The 24,563-nt window shown below is 46.5% G+C and overlaps 1 protein-coding gene across 1 annotated transcript in view; it reads right to left on the reverse strand.

The window, feature by feature from the left end:
* Positions 1-11,058, reverse strand: part of ERCC3 (ERCC excision repair 3, TFIIH core complex helicase subunit) — a 1,003,216-nt gene extending 992,158 nt beyond the window's left edge. The window contains exon 1 of the mRNA XM_069616794.1: positions 10,841-11,058. Within this exon, the coding sequence (XP_069472895.1) occupies positions 10,841-10,868 (28 nt within the window). The 5' untranslated portion in view covers positions 10,869-11,058. The remainder of the gene's footprint in view (positions 1-10,840) is intronic.
* Between the last annotated feature and the right edge of the window lie 13,505 nt (positions 11,059-24,563).

Consider the following 24,563-nt stretch of genomic DNA (forward strand, 5'->3'; position numbering starts at 1 on the left):
CGTTCCTTCGTGCATCCATCCAGAATGGGACCCTAGGGCTTCCACTTATAGGTGGCTATTGGGCTTCATTCGAAAGTTAGGGCACCCGCTGCATTTTAGGGTGCTGCATTTACTCATGTGCCACCACTTGACCTTGAAATATGCTGATACTGATTTTTTTCTGTTTTAAAATACTTGTTGTCAGACTACCACTCTCATTTTAAATGCGGAGCGAAAATAAACAATATAAATGAGAGACATAGGGCCTCATTACAAGTCTGGTGGTAACCATGCCGGATTTGGGAATTTTACTGGCGGCTAGCTTGCCGGAAACACCGTGGCATTATAGCCCCTGCGGTTCCGGGAAGTCAGGCGCCAGTAAATGGTAAATCCCCATTTCCCATTTTGGGAATGGGGACTATGATATGATATGATAATAGTCCAATGTCCATTCATACCCCCTCCCCCCTTCTAGTCATCTTTGTCATAAATCATGTTCATGTACTGTTTATTTCATTAAACCAATAGAAAGCATTTCCTTTATATTCCATACATTTAGTGAACTGAGAATGGAGAAGCTAATGCTGTGCTAATATTCATTTGTGAGGCAGAATCTGTGTTCCACTACAAGAACTACTCTGTTCTTGTACCAACCCATCATAAAACGAATGATCTTGCTAATGTTTAGAGATGTAAAAAGACACAATTTCAGATGAGCTAAAGTCTTGAGAATAGAGCACCCAAATGTCGCTTGAAGTAGAGCTTGTTGTGCCGCAAATTCGCATTCCTCGCTTGCACACTGTGGAATCTGATCACTAAGCCTTGCTCACTGGTAAGGCGCTGCACCACCACCGCCGCCGTGCCGCCGTCGACCACCCTCGGTCTGGCAGCGTATCACTCAGTTGCGCACATGACTGAAAAATAGCCCGCACACAACTATCCTTTGGCGCACACAGCCCAAAAAAATTAGAGGGAACATTGATTGTGAGTACACTCTGGAGCTCCGGAGTCTCTTTGGAACGAGCTCGATGGTTCCTTTCTTCAGCATCGCCCTTACTTCCAGCAGCAGTAGAGGGACGTGGTTTTCCTTCCTGGCCACGGGTGGAATGCGGGGGCACTTCTTTAGAAACTCGAGAGTGTGCCCACGGGCTAGGGCATTCAGCACCCATCGGTCGGTGGCGATGGACTCCCACGCGCTGACCAACTTCACCAGCTGGCCTCCCACCAGGGTGCTCAGGTGGGGGCCCAACGCTACGGCCGGTTCAGTCCTGCTTGGCAGCGGCCTTGCCGACAACGACAAGATCCTCCTGACTTGCCGTGTCCTCTGTAAGCCTCCCGCCAAGCGGCCCGCTCCTCGTCGCAGTACGTCGAGGAGCCGCCGCCGAATCCTTTGGAGGCACCTTGTTTGCCTCCAGAGTTCCGAAAGGGTGGCTGTCGTTGCTGCAACAACCCCAAGGCCCGAGCCGTCTCCGTGTCGGCATTGATGGCCTGCAGTGACTCGTCCACTGTCTTGCCAAACAGGTTGTTCCCGTCGAAAGGCAAGTCCAGAACTCTGGTCTGCACATCTTGGCGGAAATAGGTTGCCTTGAACCAACCACTCCGGCGAAGGCAAACACTGTTTCGGCGGGGAGGTCGAAGTTGAAGCCGCTACCCCCGCCGCTTTCTTCTTGGCCGCCGCAGAGACAACCGAATCCGGGGTCGGCTGCGCCCTAAGGCACATGGGGGTGGAATCCGGGACCCGGTACTTCTTCTCGTACCGGTCTCTCTTGACAGGAGTCGTGGACAGGTTCTTCAGGAGCGACAGCCTCTCATCCCAGATGTTGACAAGTAATGGAACCGAGAGGACCGTCTTCCTCTTGGCCTCATGCCGTTGTTAGAGGAAACCTTCCTTCTTCTGTTCCTCGGGGCAGAGCTGGAAGAGCTTGGATGCCCTGGCGATCATGGAGTGGAAGGAGCCAATTTCGTCGGGCGGGGAGGCCCGAGGAGGTGGTAATGGAAGGCCCATCCCGTCGTCACCATCGTGGCCGTCTCTGTTCCCATGTCATCCCTCGGATCAGGGGAAGGCAATGAGGGCTGCGAAGGCCGTGAAGGCTGGAAGGGCAGGGGGGGGGGGGGAAATCCATTCTCCTCCGCTTGCTTGGAGGGCTTCCCGATGGTCCAGGCTCCGCTGGATCATCCGTTGGGGGTAAGGGCAACCTGTCCTTATCTCTGTACACAAGGCCTGGCTCGCCATCAAGATTGCTCCCGAGTTGTCCTGTGGCCCAGGTACCGGCTGCGACGGTTGGGGAGTGGAAACCTCCGCCTCCACAGGCTCCTCGTCGGCACCACCGTCGCTTTCTTCGTCGGGATCCCTCCCGTGGGACCGGACCTCCGCGAACTTCTTGTTCAGGATCCTCGCGACCCCAACCAGCTCCTCCTCAGAGGCTGTATCTATGTCTGTGAGGGCCACCACCCCCCGCCCCCCTCTTTTTCCACCGGGGTTTTCACATGGGTCTTATCGATGGGTTGAAAAGAGGATTCCCTCTGCGGCGGCAGGGAAACTCTGGGCCCCGAGGTCGCCTCCCCTGGGGTAGCCTCCACAGGCTTCGCCAAGGCTGCCACGACTCCCTCGATAGAAGACTTAGCCGGGTGAATCAGGGCCTTCATGACTTTGGACGCGCTCGAGGCCTTCCCCTGAGGGGGGGGGGGGGTCACTGCTTCTCTCCCCCTCGGCTGTCTCCGTCGGGATCGACCAGGACTTCTCCCGAAGCTTACCCGGGTTCTCAGATTTCCTCTTACCCGAGCCAGAGCGTTGGCTCGTGGTTGATGGCGTTGGTGAAAGTGCACCCTGCCTGGCAACCCAGGAGCCTGACCGATTGGCGCTCCTCGTGCCCGCGGGTTCGCGGTGCTTTGCCTTTTGTTGGGCCCCCCTCACCAGAGCGCCCTCAAAAAGGTCTTAGAAGACCGCTCAGACTACTTCTTCTCACCTACCACTGGGCTCTTCCCTTCCAGCCAGTTGGTGAGGCGGATACGCCGATCCATCATAGTCCGTTCCGACATGTTCTTGCAAAACGCACAGTCCTTCTCCACGTGCGTTTGTCTTCATGAAGGCAATAGAGGCATCTGGAATGCTCATCCTCCTTGAAGACATTCTGCAATCCGCATCCAGGGCAGCTCCTGAACAGCTTGGATCCGGGCGTCGTGTTGCCTTTGTCCTGGGCCATGTCCACGCGGGTTAGGCCTCAAAGATCTTCCGGAATCCTCCAAGAAGTGAAACTCAACGAAAAATTTGCCCTTCCGAAAGGGGTCCCCGTTGATCGGAAGTAGAAACGGTGGAGCTTGAGGCTCAATTGACTGAAAAAATGAGAATAAACTCTTTGAAAAAAAAAACAAAAAAAAAAATAAATAAATTAAAAAAAAAAAAAAAAAAAAAAAAAAAAAAATCGCAAAACGCAGTCAAAGCTCGAGAGCTATAGCATGAGGACTCCCAACACTTGAACGTGCGGTAAAAATCTGAAGATGGCTGCCAGAGGAAGGGCTTAGGTAGAGGGCAGTCATTGGCTGGGGGCAGTATGACCCAGAGACCAGTGATTTGTTATTAGTAGAAAGACTGTTCAGAAACGAAACTAAAACTGATTTTTTCTTTACTGGGGATTCCCAGCCTGAGGACAGGGAATATTCATGAGCATGTGAATCCATGCCAGACCCCATGCAGGAGAACTAGAAGTACAATCCCCTTTGTTACTGTTTATCGTATTTCAGTCATTACCTTATTCAGTTGAAAACCAATAAACTTGTTTACAATTATAGTCACTCTGTGTGTCCGGAAGGTGAAGGATGAGAACCAGAGTGAGTATCCCCACTCTTTGGCGATTGACTCATGCTGCTAAGGTGCCAAACACATTTCTTGAAAAAAGCCTTTGTGCTCTGTTCCTACAAAGATATGCTAGTACTTTTCTAGTTATTATCCAATTGTTAAGTCGCCTAAAATTCCATGTCGCACGTGGTAAAACCTGCATGAGTGTGTCCAGAGTTCAATATAGTGCAAGGCTGAGCATAACAGTCTCAGCTGCTCCACAGAGAACAAGTGTTGGAAAATCAGAGTGTTAGTAATGTCAAATGACAGACACAATAAAAGTTGCTGGCTAAACCATTTCACCACTTTTTCTTTAAAAGATTTGGATGTTTACAGTATCTAAGTATATTGTTGTTCAACTAATAATAAATACACATTTTAAAATAAAAACATATGAATTTAGCATAGGTTTAAGCACAAGGACTGCACCACAAACATAAGAAAGGAATACTTTCTGGTGACAATGTACATATATTTCATTTGCTTTATTTCGGCACTTGCTGTAAAAGGTTAGACATGAGAAACCATTTAATATTACATTCGTGGGAACAGTCATCAACATACCAAACATTCCAAATAAAGTGCATCACCAATTACAAAAGTTAAACAGATACAAAATAAAGTGCAAATGCTTTACCTTGACAGCCAGGTGTCATTAAATAAGCAACACCAAAAGCTAATTCCACACATACATCTTCAGTAATGCTAACATTTACCTTGTTTCGAAAATATTGATTAAAAAATAAACATAATAATCAATACTATGTATTCAAACCAGTATACCCTATTAAAAGACTGTTCCAATATATTCACCAACAGCAGTAACGTCTTCAATTATGTAGAATAAAGTGCATAAGTGCCATTACTAATCCAACATCCACATCAGGCTAAAAATAAAAGAGTAAACTAAGACAGTTTCTATGATACCTTTTATAGCCCTACCCTTATTTAATAAAATAACCATTTTCTTAAAATGATTCTAATTATTGGATAACCTTAGGTTTCTTTTTCTCCCTTAGAGCCCAGGTATAGCACAAATAACATTCGACTGTAAGCACAATAGTGCCACAGCCATACTTCTCACTTCTGTTGCTAACAAAATGAGCTTTAAATGTTGGTTACATTTATTTAAAAAAAATAGGGCAAAGAAACAGAAAGTTTTGTATTGTCTCTTTCTCGTCATGGAAAAAAAGGACAATTTGGTGATGGCCTAGAATTCCACCTGTTTTTGACCAAAGCGAGTGGTAGAATATCTAGCTTGAATTTTATATAAATTGAACTCGTGTAACATGGATAGATGTCTAAATAATTCGTGAATTCCCATGTAGCCAATACCAATAAATACGGTCAAACTTTCAGGATATTAAATAGCTTTCTCCAGGCACTCGGATTAGCTCATATCCTTGAGGGCAGCTTGAATTTGTGTTGCTTGGCTCCCTTTCTGAGAGTATCAGGGCTGGACCAAAAAGCAGGTGGGCACAACATCATTGCAATCACCTTTACATGCTTAGACCATTTTACAAATCTTGACTTCTGCGTTAAGTCCATCAGCTCTTCTTTACATGCCAACAATGACAGAGAAGTCCAGAGTTAGATCTAATCTAGTAGTGACATTTTGCTAATATTACTCCCCACATCGATATAATCAAACTCAAGATGTATTACTACATTCAGGCATTTTTGGGAAACACTAATATTCTCTTTAAATAAACATTTTCAGTTCTCACCAGTTTATCACAAAATTCATGGCTCTATAACTCTGCACCCTATATTGCACCAGTTACATCTTGCTTAATGTAATCTTCCATAATGGCAATCACAGAACCATTCCCAATATGTATTTATTCATTTATAAAGGCGCTGAAAGCCAGTAGGAATCCAAGCGCCATAGCAAAAACAATTACAACATAGAATACCATTAAAAAAAAACACACCCTCAAAACAGTAGATACAACACAATAAAAATCAACTTAACCCAACCCAGCCCTTCTCAACAAGAGGTATAAAGCCCCCCGGCTAGAGTTTCAAGTTTGATAGACCTTTGGGCACACCTGGCCTCGGCTTCTTCTGATCTGGCCAGCGTTCAACAACATTTCTCCCTGTGCGAACTCCACTCACCAACGTTATTCAGTACAAACTCTAGATAGTCAAATTGCTTGACTACTTCAATTTTATTCCTGTCCAGGATTAGATTCAAGTTTTAATAAATTTGTTTTTTAGTCAGCATACCATTAGTTTCGCTAAATTAACTTCTAGACTCTTCTCTGGCAAAAATGATAATAAAGGCTAACTGTTTCTTCAAACCAGAAGAGGCCCTGGGTATCAATACAGCATCATCCACACAGAGCAGCATGTTGATCTTATTTCCATTCAAACGTGGAGCATTTGCATCCATTTTACTAATTTCAATGGCTCATTCATTGATGTAGAGGCAGAATAACGCAGAGGCCAGTACACAGCCCTGAAGAACTTCTTTAGCAGTAGGAAATTCATCGTCTCCCCATTTGGGTCATTATCTAGCCTGGACCATATTGTTGCTGTACAGATCTATGATGCAAATGAGGGATAATAAGTCCATAACTCTTTTCTTGGAGCGCCATCAAAAACTGTCTTAAAATATGTAAAACAACACTTGCTTACATGCACATATTTGTAAATAGGTAGCATTAGCCTGAACATCTGAACTATCAAACGTATTCCTTTTGGAAAACCGGCATGCCAAAGGCTCAGCATATTATTTGCTTACTCCCATTCATCTAATCTGGATGATATAACCTTTCCATAAATGTTTAACATAGTCAATCAGTGATATTGGAGCACTGTTAACAGGGTTTGCTGTGCCTCCTCTTTTGAATAGAGGAATAATTGTTACTGTTCTCAGTGATTTAGGTACTTGTCCGGTAATTTAAAACGCATTTAACCGTGCAGTGATATAGAGGGCATAGATATAGGGATTATCTTTGAAGAGGTCTACTACGATTTGGTCGGAGTGCTGTGCACACCGACTATTTTGAGTTTCAATTGCCCTTCCATTTCCCCCAACCATATTAACGATTGTTGAATCACGTTACAAAGGCACTCGAATGTTCTAACATCTACATTTTGGTAATGCACCTTTCTGAATTACCCAGATTTGATATAGAGGCACAATTAACCGGTCTTTGTTGTTAACTGCAAAAGTGACTTGATAACTTCTTAGTTTTTCATACTCAATGATTTAATCATGTGACATTTCTTCACTGGGTTACTTTTAACCCATTTTAGAATATTTCCTCCAACACTTCTGCAATCTTGATTACACCATTTCAGATTTTCTGCTCGCATTGTGAGATGAATTACTGGGTTTTGCAACATACAGGTTTAAAACATTAACCATTTCTTTATATACTATCAGGTTCAAAATCAGCGTCCTCTAAAAAAAAATAAAAAGGCGAGGACTTCTTGATATAAAGAAATAGTGTTCCTCTCAACCTGGACCATGGCATTATTATGCAATTGCTTGATGAAATGATGGAAAGTATGTTCATGCCTTCTCAATTCTGTGACAAAAACATTACTCCAGGGTTGTGATCGCTTTTTAACCTCTTCATAATTTCAAAATTGCCTACATACGACCATGCATTCACGTTGACCAAAATATAGTCAATGAGGTAACAACGGTCAGCATGTATATTTATTCAGCAGGCTTTTTAATAAGTCATGTGGTTTATGTTTATAACTATATATATATATATACACACACACACACACACACACACAGAGGCCTCATGAATTCATAGTACTATATATCTGTACACCCGTCAGGAGTTTGTACAGTGGGACAGCAGTTGACGCCAACTCAATGGCCATCATTACAAGTCTGCCGGTAACCCGCCTCGCCTTACTGCTACCAGTGCCCGATATACCGGTGTTACCGGGAAATTACAGGTGCCGGCAACGGCAGCAAGTTCCCATTCCATGGAGTGGCATAGGACTCCATGGAATGGGCTTTCCCCCATCCATGGCTGCAACGGTGCCGGTAGGATCTTGAACTTCCGGCAGGTCAGGCCTGCCGGGAATTCACTGCCCATACCGGCAAACTGAGTGTGTTGGTCTGGGAAAAATGCCAGATCTGGTATTACCATCATTTTTCCCAGACTGGCACACTTATAACGAGGGCCAATGTCTTGTCAGAGAAAACAGCGCCTTTCTCACCCTGGGGGCCATGGGGTGCTATTCGGTCACCAAACGAGGACACCAAACAGTGCTACTCTATTCCTCACTAAAGAGTAACCAAAGCTGAAAGAAGCACGTCTTGGCCACCTCTGGGTATCGGTGCTACAATAAAAACTGTATTTGTAGAGCAGCAATATGTCATACAACAGAGAACATTATGAGGGGCACCTACGATCACTTCTGCTACACAAACACAAATTATAGGTATTATGAGGTCTTTAAAAGAAAAAGTTATGGACAATGTATAAATATAACGAAAGTCTGTGTAAAACACCTCGCAGATGCACTCCACCACCTTCAGATATGTACAAAAATACAGGAACAAATCCTTTAGTTGGCAAATAGTCCTTCATTAATGGTCTCTCAGCAGGGATATGAAGCTCATATTACACGTTTCGCAACCGACCTGTTTGATCACATACAAGAAATTAGAAAATGAGTAGAGGGTATGTTAACCCTCACCTTATTTGAGCATAAAATAAGTGCTAGAAGAATAGGGGTGGACCCACATCCTTGCGGTCAATCACAACCCTCCATTGTCTGACCCCAGAGTACCACAAGGAATTCTACATGGAGTACCCAACAAGTGGTCTCCCTCTTGGGTGGCTTACTTCAGAAAACTGTTAGCCACACAAGTGTACTTGGGGGATCCCTCAGCACCTGGCGGAGGGAAGCCCAGAAACTTCCAAATCGGGAAGCCACTAGTCCTGGGATACTTTTAGGTCCTCCATTACTCTAAACCAACAGCTCACTTCAGTCGCAAGTCACGTTCCCCTCAGGAACCTAACTGCCAGTTCCTTACTGCCAAATGCTGTCATTACTTCCTTCAGTCAATGGTCCTGTGACCAATCATTCACTGTGTTTTAGCAAATGAGTCCTCCTCTGTTGCACAATCCCTGAACACTACACAGCCCCTACAGTAAAAGGTCTCTCACTGCAGTTCACCCTATGAACTACCAGTGATGTCACAGATCACGAAAGGGGTTTGAAAACCACACAAGCACGTCTATCAAAGCTGACAATAATGATTTTGAGAGTGTACATGTAGTTGAGTTGTGGTGGTCAAGCAAAATTGATTGTACTATCAATCGCCATAGTATTATTTCCTATTAATGCAAAGTACATTACTTTACATTCTACACTTCTGCTCTTCAGCACTAATCTCCTCCTTTGGGTTCTCGTATCAACTTTTCGCAGACGACAACCGAATCATCTTTGCTTTTCCCGAACTCTCCTCTGATCTCTCTATCAAAATTTCAAACTGTCGCTCTGCCATTTAATATTGGATGGCTTGGCACTCTCCGATGTTAAACTCCACCAAAACTAAGGTACTCTTCGTCCCTGCCAAAGGCTCTCTCTCATCTCTTCCTCTGCCTATCCAGTTCCCACCTGGCACTCTCCCCTACTATTCATCAGCTACAAACTTTGGTGCCATCTATGACCCTACTCAGACTTTTTTTACTTTAATCTCCAAAACTGGAACAGCAGCTCGCCTCAACCTCCTAAATATTAGGAAAAGCAGGCAACTACTTCATTTCAACTCCGCCAAGCATCTCTTAACCACTCAGGTCTTCTCTAAACTGGACTACTGTGGCTATTGTGCGTTGTTTTGTGATAAAAAGGGCATTGTTCCTCCTGTATATAAATAAATAAAAATGCGATGGGAGAGAGAATCCAAAAAGGCCCTCTCATATTGCTGGAAGGGATCTACACAAGTCCTAATCGTCATAGGTGCCGTAAATCGTGTGCCTCCTCACGTCCATCCCACCACCCCCAGTCCTCGGGACAGCAAGGTAAAACATCTCTCTCTATTTCTTTTTTGTCCCAACACTTTGGGCACAAGAGAGGTAGGGTGGTGCTTACTCAAAAGATCGATCCAAATGCCACATTTTCTGGGAAAGTTCATAAAACGGAGGACGCTGAATAAGAGACAATATTACCTGAAAGGATAAACTAATGGTTGCATTGAGTTCATGCATATTTAGGTCATTGTTCACTAAAACATTGCAGAACTCTCGATTTGTCCCATTGCATGTCAAGTCAGATTTCTTTCTTTGTATTCTGGAACATGCAGTTCAATATTTATAATGTCAAATGTAAAACTACAAAACCCATGCTGCAAAATGAAAGAAATAGGACTGGGTGATATACCCAAGCGTGACGAAGTAGAACTTTGGAGCTCCGACAAGAACAGTGAATTTATTTACTGTTGATTTGTATGGTTCCAGCCGCAATGCACAGAATGTTTTCTGCTTGCTCGTTTAATCCGACATTACAAAGCGACCCACCTTTGTTTAAAGCCTGTCAATTTATCAGGTGCAACACAGTAAACGTTTGCTCAATAATAAGGACAATCTTATATATCAATGTTTATTCTCCCATTGACAAATCAGTTTATATCTTCTCGCAGGAAACAGATTAAAACAAAAGTGTGCAGAAACCCTGGACATTTTCCTAGGAAATGCATATTTCAAAAGCAGCTTGCCTTTCTATCAATACCTAAAAGGGAAACTGCCTCTCTCTGGGTTATTCCCCACATGTAGTGCAATGCTGCTCTAATTTCCGTTGCCGTGCTGGTAGTTTTCTCCTACATTGTGCAGTGCTGCACCTCTCCTCTTTCCCTGCTAAAAACCTCTAAAACCATTATAACATTAAATGCTGTCCAGCAACCACTCTTACGGTGTACGTCTACTACCCTACACCTCACTACAAGACACACACACTTTCTTCTAGTCATGTGCAGTGATAGCCTTTCCCTTCGTGTGTCCTTGGTAAAGTACTGCTCCCTCCATCCCTCGTGCGCACGCTCACCTCGGTCCCCTCTATCTTTACGTCCCATGTTGCTCTGTCACTGTCACCCAATGTTCTGTTTACACCGGGAGACACTGTTCTCAATGGAAGACGCTTCTCACATATGAACGACGACGCTTCTCGCGCAGGAAACCCTTGAGAGTTCCACTGAACAACTAGAGCACTAACGTTCGTTCAAGGTAGAGGCCGGCTCTGGGCGCCATGCTGGTGGATAAACCATTTTGGAATCCCTCACTCCGGCTATATTTGCAAGTTGCAACCAACAATGCGCCGCTGTAAACTGCATATTGCCTGGCAATTTCTTCGCAACGTTCTCTTCTCCCCTGCCTCTACCTACTTCGATAGCCGATATTTTAGAATTCCGGTTTGAATACAGAGGTTTTATTTCAGTCCGTTCTATTAACAAGAAGTTTGTTGTTTGAAAGCATATTTCCTATTTGACAGGTAATGCATTTGTGAATGTTGGTGGAAGCTTTCATGAGCGTGCAAGCCCAATGAAGACTATGGGAGACAGTGGTGTGTTGAGAGGGTGACATTTGTCCAAGGCGCATGCCTACATTCCAACATTTTGGATCACCCAGAGATTTTGTCTCAGAAAGCGGGAGAACAACATTTCCCCATTGAATTGCACTAGGGTAAGATTACTTTAGGGGGGAGAAAGTAAAATATATCAACATTTTTGATAGAAAAATCTTGACTCTCTAAATCGCTGGGAGGGTTGACATGTATGCGTGTGACACCCGTCAAATGTTGATGAGTTGAGAGGTACGTTTATTTTTGCCATTTTCATGTTTGCATTGTAACTATGTGTGACATTTCCATATGTGTTGTGTTATATTTTGAGTAACATTTAAAGCGTACATGCGAACCCTCACGATTTATGCTGTAGACTCACGTTTTTTCAATGAAAAATATTGTTATTTTAACATTCTCCCCCCTAAATAATTCTAACCCCAATGCATTATTATGGGGAAATTTATTTCTCTTACGAAATCTCCCTCCAGGTGCTTCAGAATGTTGGCATGTATGCTTAAAGTGCTTGTGCAACAGCACCCTGATGCCAACAGCTAAACAGAATGTGGCAGAGAGCAGCTGGCAGTAGTCACTTCTTTAATGTCTTTGAAGTCATTTAAACAGTACATTTAACATCAGCCAGTCCAGAGACTGGTGGCACGCTTTGGCACGTGCCACATGTCACATTCGGCTCCTACCCCTTCAGGCAGCTGGTTTATTGGGTTTGCTGCTTTGCAGCAGTTGAAATGATTAGGGGTGTGTGTAAAACCCGGAATGCATCGGAACGGGCCGGAATGGTACTCTAACATATAAAATGGCAGCAAAACTCACCTGAAAATGATGCAAACACACATGAAGAACATTTTGAAATGAGAAAGGTGCACCAATATGCTGTCATTAACCCATTACTGCCCGAAATATACATTATATCACAAAAAAGTACCCGGTACAAGCCAGAACGCTACCCTAACATATAACACGGCAGCGAAACTCAATTGAAAATGATGCAAACACACATGAAGAACATTTTGAAATGAGAAAGGCACACCAATATGCTGTCATTAACCCATTACTGCTCAAAATCTACATTTTCACACGAAAAAGTATCCCGAACGGGCTGGAACGCTACCCTAATATATAAAATTGCAGCGAAACTCACCTGAACTTGATGCAAACACACATAAAGAACATTTTGAAATGAGAAAGGTGCACCAATATGCTGTCATTCACCAATTACTGGCCAAAATCTAAATTTTATCACCAAAAAGTACCCGGAACGCTATCCTAATATATAAAACGGCAGCGAAACTCAACTGAAAATAATGCAAACACACATGAAGAACATTTGGAAATGAGAAAGGTGCACCAATATGCTGTCATTAACCCATTACTGCTCAAAATCTACATTTTATCACGAAAAAGTCCCCTAAACGGAATGCTATCCCAACATATAAAACGGCAGCAAAACTCACCTGAAAATGATGCAAACACACATGAAGAACATTGTTAGGCAGAAACCTGTGCAGTTCCCTTGGGGAACACTGCAAAAGATTTAAGACTACAGGTATAGCAGTAAACCCCTTTGGTAGCAGTCTGTACCACCCAGATTTACCTGGTAGCTGTGGCTGAGCAGTCAGACTTCTCTCAAGAAGAGTTAGGCAGTATGCAAAGTATACACAATAGGTACCAAAACACAATAGCACAAGCAAACACTGACCAGAGCTTGGTTTCAAAAGAATATAGTTATTTATTTAAAAACACATATAAGTAAAATCACTCTAGCAAAGAATATTGGTAAAAACACTTCAACACAGTTATAATGAAAGTAGATTCAATCCTTTCTCCTATCTAGACAACTCTAGGTTAACACCACTTAATTAAAACGGAGGTGAGTGCTTAACGTTAGATGACACTCTAGTAGTTTCCAAGAAAGGGAGAGAAAAAGCAGAAATAGGTTAAACACACCACTCTAAGGTCCAGAACACTTGCAATAGGCTTAAAGAAGAACAAAGTCACAGGTGAGCAAAAGTCACTAGGAAGGGCCCACTCTTAGAGCAGCCGGAGCGAAAATGTGCCCAAGATCACACTGTTCGTTAGGGATTCAAAGTCTTGCAAATAGTCAAAAAGAGTTTAGAGTGGCTCAGAAAGTTTAGCCAAAGTGTCCCAGGCACTCCTAGGGTCGAAAGCCGGGGACTAAATCTACCCCGTACAGTCGGTGGCCAGGGAAGCCAGGCGGAACACAGTACCTCAAGCGGAAAGGATCCTCCAGCGGTGGCAGTTGTTCCAGGCAGTGACAGCAAGGCTCGACGTCGGTCAGGGGAGAAGAATATCTCGCTGAAGAGCAGAAGAGAAAGGTCGTAGCACTGCCCGGGAAGAAACCAGCCGCGGAGTCCTCCGGTTAAAGGGTTGGTACCGACTTTCGCGGTATGGGGGTAAAGTGTGGTATTCCGGTTGCCGGGGTGCTTGGCACAGGCAAGGCGGCCACGAGATACTCCAAAGAAGCGGAAAGAAGGCGGAAACTGGTTGTCCCCACCAGTCAAGGGAAGGAGCCACTCCGTTAAGAGTTCTCCTCGGTCGTTGGGAAAAGTGGTGAGACGGTTCAGCAGGGCTCCACCGGTTGGTGTCGTCGAAGCAGGTCGGCTCAGCTCTTCCCTCGTCGGATTCTTGGTCCTGTGGCGACTTCTGAAGTTCCAGTCCCCAAAGCCCTGCTTTTATGCAGCAAACCCCCATTCACCCAGCCTAGCTGTCACTCAAACATGCTAAGTGGTGAGCCGGGCGGCTCACCACTTGGGCCAATCAGGATGGAGTGCGACTTGAGTTACCAAGGTAACTTAGTCCAGGGTGCCTAAATTCCCCTCCACCCCTCCTAAGTACCCCAGACAGAGTGGCACCACTTTGGAGGGCTTCTGTGGAGAAGCCCGCCAAAAGTGGGACAAAGGGCTCCACTTTGGGTCAGAATTACAGAGGTGAATACCAACGCCATTTTAGGATCAAGTTTTGGCAAAATAACCCGACCGGAGTTATAATAAAAAATATATAAACCGGCGGTATGTTTAAGGCTACCGTAAATAAATAATTAAATGTGTTAGCCTAAAACAATGGGAAATCCCATAGGGAAATATTCGCGGTCGAATATAAAAAGTAGTTTCCACTGCCACCAGCCAAAACTCGATCAGGGGGGACGGAGACGTGCCCCCTCGACTAACAGACCCTGGGGCAATCGAATTGCCCCAGCCAGTACGTCCACAATATGATGGTTTGTACTGGTTCTGTTCAGGATTCAAGACTAATAAAGCCTTTTGTGACTTTACATGCCCTGGGAGACAGTAGTCAGTCCCAGGGTATGGAGTCTATGTTGGGGAGTCCCTAGGACACCCCTGGGTTACGGCACAGAGGGTGCTGTGTAACCCACATTCCAAAAATACATGATGCCCTATGGAGTAAAAGACCCCATAGCCCATTCAACACAAGGTTTGTCCAAGATCACACAGTTCAACATGTCCAAGAGGGAGGGTAAAAGTGTCTCACTCTTGGCAGGAGAAAAAAATAAACCCCAGGAATCCAGCAAAGCTGCTGGGGGACTCACTAGGTAGGGAAATTCAGCCTAAACAGAGAATTCTCCCTAACAAACATTTTGGAAATGGGGAAGGTTGAACAATGTGCTGTCATTAACCCATCACTGCCCAAAATCTACATTTTCACACGAAAAAGTATCCTGAACGGGCCGGAACGCTACCATGATATATAAAATGGCAGCAAAACTCACCTGAAAATTATGCAAACACACATGAAGAACATTTTGGAAATGGGGAAGGTTGAACAATGTGCTGTCATTAACCCATTGCTGCCCAAAATCTACATTTTCACGTGAATAAGTATACTGAACGGGCCGGAAAGCTACCCTAATATATAAAACGGCAGCAAAACTCACCAGAAAATGATGCAAACACACATGAAGAACATTTGGAAATGAGAAAGGTTAAACGATGCCTGTCATTAACCCATTACTCACGAACATGGTCTATAGTGATGTCTCTGCCAGTACCCGAATATATGGAGTAGGACTTGTCAGTTAAAGGTATGAGGGCATGCTGTATGGTAGAAGAGCACAGTCGTATCACAGAAGTGCTTGAGCATATGGTGGAAGAAGCTGGGCATTTGATGCCAAAACTGGCAAAAGATGTTAATGTTATGAGATCTTGTACCGCACACTGTTGCCACTGGTGTAGTCTCTTGGCACACTGGCAGATCTGCAATGTAAGGAGTGTTGGGGTGGGGGGTTGTTAGTGGGATTGAGAGAGAAAAGAGCAAGAGTGCTTTGAGGTACTGTTGGCAGCTTCAGTTCGGAGAAACCGGTCACTGGGCATTGGTGCATTTTCGGTTGGTAGCCGACATGTGGTGTTGAGATATGATTGTGCATGTTTGGTTTTATGCTGGGTTGGGTGTTGTGAAGTGCATCCGGGATGTGGTGCGGTAGAGGTATGGTTGTGCCCAGTAAAGAGTTTGCAGTTGAGAATGCAGAATTTGATCATTTTTAGTACCGTTAGTTAGAAGAAACACATGTCTTAGGCTAAATGCAAAATATGGAATGCAGGTAGATATATGATATTAGGTAATAAGAATGGTGGTGTTTTACTGGAGTACAGTAATGGCTGTACTCCCCGCCCACACCACTTTTACCTTGTCAGTCACTGTAGCTTGTCTACGTCAGGCGTCCATGGGCTAACAGGGGCAAACAGGGAGTGGAGCTGCTCTGGAGGGTGCTTCCCTTTGCCTCTGGTCCTTAGCTGATGGCTGTTCAGGCAAGGCTGCCCTGGAGCTCACGCCATCCACCTCCCTTCCTAATGACTTAATCTAATTTTCTTTTGAGTACATTTGTATTCAGCTCCTTGCTCCACCTCCTCTTGCATAATTCTCATCTATTTACCTCCTTGAGTCTTCAATCTCTCTTTTCCAATGACTTGGACCTCTTAATCAAATCTCTGCCACTGAACTCCTGGCAATTCAACCTGCCTAACATGACTACGGCCACTGTCTTCACCTTGACTCTGTATACTCTGACAATTTTCTGGTCACCCTCCCCCAATCGGTGTACCCAATTCTTCTGAAAACTCACTGGACTAAATAACTCTTCATCTGAATGAAGTCATGTTCTTCCTTTAGGTGCTCTTTCCATCTATTACCAACTCCAGTGAGAAGGCCTTCCAAGATATTAACCTAGCACTAGTGCTCTCGTTGAATACCATTATCCCTCTTGCCTGTGTCCTTAACCTTGGATTTCCCCAACCATCCAGCATCTCAGAACCTATTGTGAGTGGTAAGAAATGTTAGGCGGACAACTTTGTAAAGAGTTATCAACTTTAGTCATTTTATTAAATGTTCCGAGCTGAGTTCCAGTCTGCCCCAGAGCTCTGCTGTGAGAGGACGTGATTTTGTAGCAGTGATCCACTTCCACTGTGTACGCGGTGTACACCTTTAAGGAAAGAAAAAGCCCAACTGGCCTTTAAAAAGCTTGTGACCGCGCGGAGCGCGCGCAGAGTTCCGAGCTGAGTTCCAGTCTGCCCCAGAGCTCTGTTGTGAGAGGACGTGATTTTGTAACAGTGATCCACTTCCACTGTGTACGCGGTGTACACCTTTTAAGGAAAGAAAAAGCCCAACTGGCCTTTAAAAAGCTTGTGACCGCGCAGAGCGCGCACGGAGTTCCGAGCTGAGCTCCAGTCTGCCCCAGAGCTCTGCTGTGAGAGGACGTGATTTTGTAACAGTGATCCACTTCCACTGTGTACGCGGTGTACACCTTTAAGGAAAGAAAAAGCCCAACTGGCCTTTAAAAAGCTCGTGACCGCGCGGAGCGCGCGCAGAGTTCTGAGCTGAGTTCCAGTCTGCCCCAGAGCTCTGCTGTGAGAGGACGTGATTTTGTAGCAGTGATCCACTTCCACTGTGTACGCGGTGTACACCTTTAAGGAAAGAAAAAGCCCAACTGGCCTTTAAAAAGCTTGTGACCGCGCGGAGCGCGCGCGGAGTTCTGAGCTGAGTTCCAGTCTGCCCCAGTCCGCCCCGGGAGCTGGGGGCTGACGGCTCCATCAAGGACCTCAAGGACTTAAGGGCATCCTGTGCAACAAGGACCAAGAGGTAGGATCCCTTGTGTTTCCTTGTGTCTATTGGCATCTTTTGTGAACTTGCGAACTGCAGGCAGTTTCAATTCTGCGCCCCCTTCGGTCCTCCCTGGCTCAAGCCTCCCGGATTCTTGTTTCTGTGAGTCGGCGGAACACAGCCTACCCGGCGGCAAGCTACTGACTTTGTTTTTCCCCCTTTCCTTGCCTTCGTTCCGCCTCTTGCTTTCCCTCTTCCCCTTCCTACCTCCGGCAAGCTTCCCCCCCCTCCCACTCTCCCCCTCTCCCCCTCGTTCTCTTTCTCTTTTTTTCCTACCTCTTACCCCTCTTATCCCACTTATCCCTTTCTCCCTTCCCATAGCTGACCCTCTTCTTGCCTCCCCCCTGCCCCCTCTGTCTCCCCTCTCCCCCCTTCTCTCTCCCCTCCCTTTCTCTCTCCCTTCCCCTGTCTTACCCGCGATGGATGAAGACCTGGATCAGCGTCTCCTAAGGAGCCGCACAAAGAAAACTCTATTGACTGCGCCTTCGTTGGTGTCCGGCAGCGCCGCTGGTTCCACCCCGCTACTGTCTCCGGCGAGAGCTCCAGCGTCCAGTAACCCTCTTCCTCGATCAAACTTGGGCCACTCACATTCAGGGGACTTCAAAGAATCTCCACTGCCCGGAAGAGGCAATGACCACGGGCAAACACCAGTACCCCACCCGGTGGTCCAAGATACTATGTCTGCAGTATCTCCTTTCTCCCTGCCCAGGGAATCACGGACTTCTCTGTCTTCACAGGATCCCAAAGTCAGAGCACTTGGAGGTCTTCCGGGCCACCGTCAGTTTTTGGCAACAGAACCCGCTATTGCCCGCCCTCGTACCGCCTCGGCGAGTGACCAGTCTTGTGCGGGGGCCGGAGGGCCCCTGTTAGGGGGTCTGGGGGTGGGCCCAGCGGCAATTGGAGCTTCATTCGCTTCTCAACTCCTTTCATCTCCGGCTGCCATCCCGGACGCCCGGCCGTCAACCAACTTCCAAGAAAGTACAATTGACTCCGCTCTGTCTCAGCAGCCACAAGACGCACTGCGTCCACGCCACCCGGCCATCAACCCATCCGCCCAGGCCCAGATCTCCATTTCACACAACATTCCAGCCGCCCAGACCATCACGGCCTTGATTCACCCGGTTGCGGCGGGTATACCGGTCAACCTCGACCATGTTGGCGCAGGGCTCCTAGGGAATCCAGCGGTCTCTGCTACGCCGGATGAGACCATCCACCCATCTGCATTGGACGCTCTTATGCCATCCGGGACGGTTGTGGCGTCAGCCCCTCCCGGCAACACCTCAAACACCGGGGAAACAAGGGCGTTTGACACATCGCCCCCAGTCTTGCATAATCAATCAATTTCCTCTAATCCTCTTTTAGAGGAGCTTAGCGAGGCAGACTCTGACCCCTGCCCTGTAACTGCGGACACGGGCGGCCGTAAATTGACTCCTCACCAAAAGAAAAAAAGATCAATCTTTAAAAAAAAAAGGCAATTCTGCACCTAAGTCCCTAGTAACACTATCCACAGCCAAATCTATGGCCGCCACTACAGGAAAACAGCTGTATCTGTCAGCTCCTCCTTCAAAAGTCTCCAGACAGACCAAAAAGGCTGCTCCACAACAAGGCCACAAGAAGAGCCACACAAAACCTACTCTACCTATTCCACTTCTGTCTACCGCTTTGCTGAATTTCTTACAGACGCAAGGCAAAAGGAAACTGTCCAATGACTCGGAACTTTCGGATGCGGAAATCCTTTGGATGAGACGCCACTGGCTTCTAAGTCCAGGAAAATTAACATTCTCGCCAACCCCCAGGACACGCCAGCCGGGCAAGGCCCGGCCCCAGCCACATTGTCCCTTCTACTTCTATCAAATTCCTCCCCGCGGTCTGACCGGGGACTCGGTCATCTGGACACCACGACCCCAATAGTCCCAGCAGTCGTCCAGCCGAACGCACTGTCGCTAGCCACGCCAAGGCGGGAGGTCTCTTCCTTAATTCTACCAGAGCACTTACAGGCGAAGGCTCCGTCGCCACCGCTTCCAAGGCCGGCGGTTACCACAACGATCGATCCATTAAGTAACACAAGGGCCTTATACCAGCCCCTTTCGGACATTTTTGACTTGTTGCAGCCCAAAGTGGGCCCACAAAGAGAAATGTCTCCTCAACTCTGGGCAAAGAACCACTTAACGACTTCGTTTCCTGCTGCGAGGCACCAAGATGCCTTGGTTCATCCATTACATCTCGATGATTCTAAGGCCCAAACAAGGGACCCAACTCCAAGGCCCTTCAGCACGCTTGACCCTGGAGACAGTAATTACAGGCGCAGGCATTCACTGGCGAACCCTGCGGCTCTAGGAGCAAGGGACTCGACAGCGAGTGGAAGATCGGACTTCTCTTCATCATCTCAGAAAGACTCACCCAACACCAGAAAAGATCTGACAACAATCATGTCGGCAATCACCATCTCCATGGCCCCCTTCTGTAAGCTGTACGAAACGCTAAGCGACTTTTCTAAAGACAACACGGCCATTTTAGCAAGTATACAGTCGAAGTTAACCTTCCTGGAAGGCTATATAACAGCCATCGACCTGAAGTACGAAACCCTGCACTTAACAAAAGAGGTGGTAGCCTTAGCTCCGGACATGTCCGTGGCCTCGTCAACAACAAAAGGCTCTCTACCACCGCCGACAGTGCATAAATCTACAAAGACGACTCAGGTAAAGCAGCTAAACGAAATTGCTCCAGTATTCTTGCATAAAGCAAAATTACCTCAAACGTCTAACCTGACTACACCGACTTTAAATCTGGCCTTGGCAAGCAGCCCGGGTCCGACCCAACATCCGATTAACGGAAAGAAAGTCTTGAAATTAGCTGGGATCGATCAATCAATGCCACCAGCCTATAAACCAAACCAACGTAGCCCCCCACGGGAGGGCTTGCCTTCCAACTCCAGAGTTCCCGGAAGTACGGCTCAAAATTTCACGCGATCAGGCTCTGTGACGGACCTTACCCAGTCCCCCAGATCGACAGAAGATTGCTTGAATTCAGGCCTACTATCGGCAACGTCGCCTGGCAAGGTGCAATCCGCTCCCGGGAAAGGACCAATCTCTCGTGAGACCTTGACAACTTCCCCCTCTGGCCGTAACTCGAACTCCAGAGCGGACCCTCTTTCATGTCCGAGGGAGGCCCCTGAGCTGAATAAACCGGCTCGGATCCGACACACTGAAGAGCCATCAAGATACTCGCCGGATTTCCAAAGCAGACCCAGGGCGAGAAATCAATCAGCCAGGTCGCCGCAGCAAGGGACGCGGACAGCCAGAAACGTAACAGACAAACTTACTGTCTGTATGAGGGGAAATTCTATGCGCCTTTTTAAAATAGAGCAAATCTCCAGCAAAGATAAGTACATCATCTTGAATAGAAGAACTGTGCTAAAAATTACATCGGCTACACCCTCGCTAAGCAAACTAAATTTGGAAGACTTTAAAAGGGTTGAGCCTTATCATAGAGACAATAAAGCCAAAGCATACCTGCACATTTATTCTTCTGCAATTCAAGACATATGCCGCCTAGCCAGCGACGAACTTAAAGCGCAAGGCCTGCTGCTGTCTGAAATAAAGACTCTGGACCTTAAGAACAGTACCCAGGAACGACAACCTAAAAAAGGAAGAACTGGTGTCCACAGTCCTTCCCAATGTCAAACCGATCGAAGAGACATACTGAAGGCACACTTTTCCTATCCATCAAGAACCCGGAAGCTGCGGCAAGATTCACCTGAACGTCCCATAGGCTCTGCCGGGGGCTCTCCTGACCCACCTCGAGTAGTATCGCAAACCTACCAGCGGTCTAAAGACACGCAAGAACTAGCCAGGCACCGCCCGCGGTACTCCCCAAACCACCGATCCCGCGCGGCTCAAAGAAAGCTAAGCTGGAGAGACCAATCCCCACGAAGAGACCACGCAACTCACAGATCTGGTGTGCAATTCAAATTACCACCGTCGCCAGTTCTCAAAAAATCCGCTCCTCAAACCGGCCCTTGGGACTGGATAAAGGGGGCTCTATCTTCACACCGCCTTAGATAGCAATTACCAAAAGAAGCCGACATCCAACTGTGTCAAAAACCCTTGTCGTTGGCCTCCTGGAATACCAGAGGTCATGCTCATCTGACTGACCCCAACACTCTCGACCTGGGTCATTTTGATATTTTCTGTTTGCAAGAAACATGGCTCCAGGATACACCCTCAATGGATGGGTATGACATTGTGATCTCGCCAGCTGTAAAAGGGCTGTTAGGCCGTCCCTCAGCAGGCCTTCTCATCGGAGTACGGTCAGATCAAAATCTAAAACTGATCAGGACCACAGCCAGATCATATGGGGTACTGGCGGTCCTAATTGAATGGAACCCCGCTTCTGAACCTTTAAATCGACGATCAAAGCAATCCTCACCTCTGCCACTCGCTTTGATCACTACATACTGGAACCCGCAAAGAACTACAACGCCACTCTTTTGTCAAACCATGGCGGAGGTCATTGACGAGATCCTTATCGAATGGAACACTCCCTTCGTACTCGTATGTGGTGATCTCAACGCGAAGTGTGTCCAGCAGAAGATAGTCTCTAAAAATTCAACCGAGGTAACAGAAGCAGAGCATAGAGGACAAGCATGGATGACCCTCATGGCATCCAGGAATCTACACAACGTTGCCTGGATCCGTGAAGGGCAGTCCCATCTCCCGACCTGGGAGAGGGGCCGGTCGACAGCTACTTTGGACTATATTTTTGCGTCACAAGCTCTGTGTGCAGCAATTCAAGACTTCCAAGTGGTCAAAACGGCTTCCAGCGACCACAATATGCTCACTACTTCCTGGAGCTCTTCTGCGAGGAATTCAACTTATTATTTACCATCGGTTGAAACAAATCCCCAACAATCGGCCTTCGACTGACTTTGGCCAATATTAGATCTATTACCGATCAGTACGTGGCGGAATTTGGGACTGACCAACCCCTTGTTCCACCGATCAGGCCGGACTACCTCCCCATGCTCCTAAAATATAGGCATCATTCGGCAGCGGGCTCACCTATCCCAAAATCATGCAACCACCAGTACGACAAGGAAACAGCTGGGAAGAAAAACGTCTTGAGAACTCTCAGAAGACGTGCCAAGGCTGATAGCACCGCTGCGGCATGGGATCGCTGGAGAACTGAAAAAAAAGCCTACAAATCATGGATCAGAGCACGTCGAGCTGTTTTATACCAACAAGACGCTGAACCAATGATGAAAGTCCTAACTGCAAAAAAAACGGCTGATTTTTGGTCCTTGGTAAATGCTTCGCAAGGATCCACAACTTATAACATGAGCAACTCAGTTCTGGAACAAGTCTGGGTCACGTTTTTCACCGACCTGTTTGCTAGCCCGACCCAGGATACGATCTCGTCCCTTGATTCCTCCGCAGCGCCTTGGATCGACCTCTCCCCAATATCAAACATAAGCATAGCCATCCAAAAGTTAAAATCATCAAGAGCCCTAGGCCTGGATGGCTTGTCGAACATAGATCTAAAGAAGCACCGTGATGAATGGGCTGCTTTCATGAGCATTCTGTTTGACCACTGCAGAACTACCAGACAGATCCCATCATCGTGGTGCAAAGCAACCATCATACCAATTTTCAAACAGGGAAGCAGAGAAGCCCCGGAAAATTATCGCCCGATCGCCCTACTGGACATTATGGGCAAACTGTTTGCCACTCTTCTTTTAGATCACTTCCACCGCTGGGAGAAAGCAGCCCCCTGCAGTGATCCCTACCAACTAGGCTTCAAGAAAAATGGCAGCACCGCATTGAATATTCTCATACTCACAATCCTAAAAGCTGAAATAAAGCAGGGTGCCCCTACGGTGTACGCGGCTTTCATCGACCTTTCTCAGGCTTTCGACAAAGTGGATCGACCAAGTTTGTGGAGAAAGATGGAAAACTGGAAGTGTCCATCCGCTGTACTACAGCCAATAATAGCCCTGCACACCAATACCTCACTTAACGTCCGACTGAATAAACAGGGGGCACTGTCCAGAAATATCCAAGCGCATAGAGCTGTTAAACAAGGCTGTCCCCTGGCTCCGGCACTCTTCGTGGCTTTTTTGGGGGACTACAAAGATTCGGAAGTTCTGGTGCGCAGCTTCCCTCCGAAGTTTGGCAATTCCCCCTTGTCCCGCCTCTTATACGCCGACGATATGATCCTGTTCGATCAAACTCTGATCGGCCTCCAAAGGCAGCTGGACAATTTGGCAACCTACATGTCCACCAACAATCTCCAAATAACTCAGACTAAAACCAAAATTATGGTCCTGTCCTCTTCTCGCTACCCTCCGAAAACCACCCGGTCTTGGTCAGTGTGCGAAACTAGAATCGAAGTGGTCCAACAATTTAAATATCTAGGTGTGTTCATAGATGGGTCGTCCCAAGAACTCAAAATGCAGCAACATCTCTGGGCTAAAACTAAACAACTGACTTCCCAACTACGAGCACTTGATAGGAAGTTTGGCAAATTCTCATTAATGCCGGCCATTAATTTCTACAAGGGAAAAATGGTTCCCACACTGACTTACGGCATGGATGCCATGTTCACCGTACCTCCCCAAATATGGTGAAAAGTAGAGGCCTATATATGGAAGTCTCTTTTAGGCCTTCCGAATGCTATTCCTATTGAAGCGATCAGACGAGAGTTGGGCCTTCTGTCGCTAAGCGCCACCGTCAGTGGGGCTGCACTCGCCCTATTCAGGAAAACCTTAATTAAAGACAGCTTGCCAATTTTTAAAATTATTGGGCAGGAATTGGAATCAACTAACACCAAGACGGTCCAAAAATGGGTTCACCTTCAAAAAACCAAACTAGAAGACCTGCAATGTTCACTCAATGACTTGATAACGAACCCACAAAGAGTAAGTGAAAAACTAAAATTGCAGGATTGGATCACCACCATTGACAAAGCAGCCTCCATCAAGTGCTTAAACCACCTTCCACCAACCTATAATAAATTGAAACTTCCTATGGCATACTGTCTGAGATTCCCAGACAAAAAACTG

The sequence above is a fragment of the Ambystoma mexicanum genome, chromosome 9 (assembly GCF_040938575.1).
Source record: "Ambystoma mexicanum isolate Mex_15411 chromosome 9, UKY_AmexF1_1, whole genome shotgun sequence".
Lineage (NCBI taxonomy): Eukaryota > Metazoa > Chordata > Amphibia > Caudata > Ambystomatidae > Ambystoma > Ambystoma mexicanum.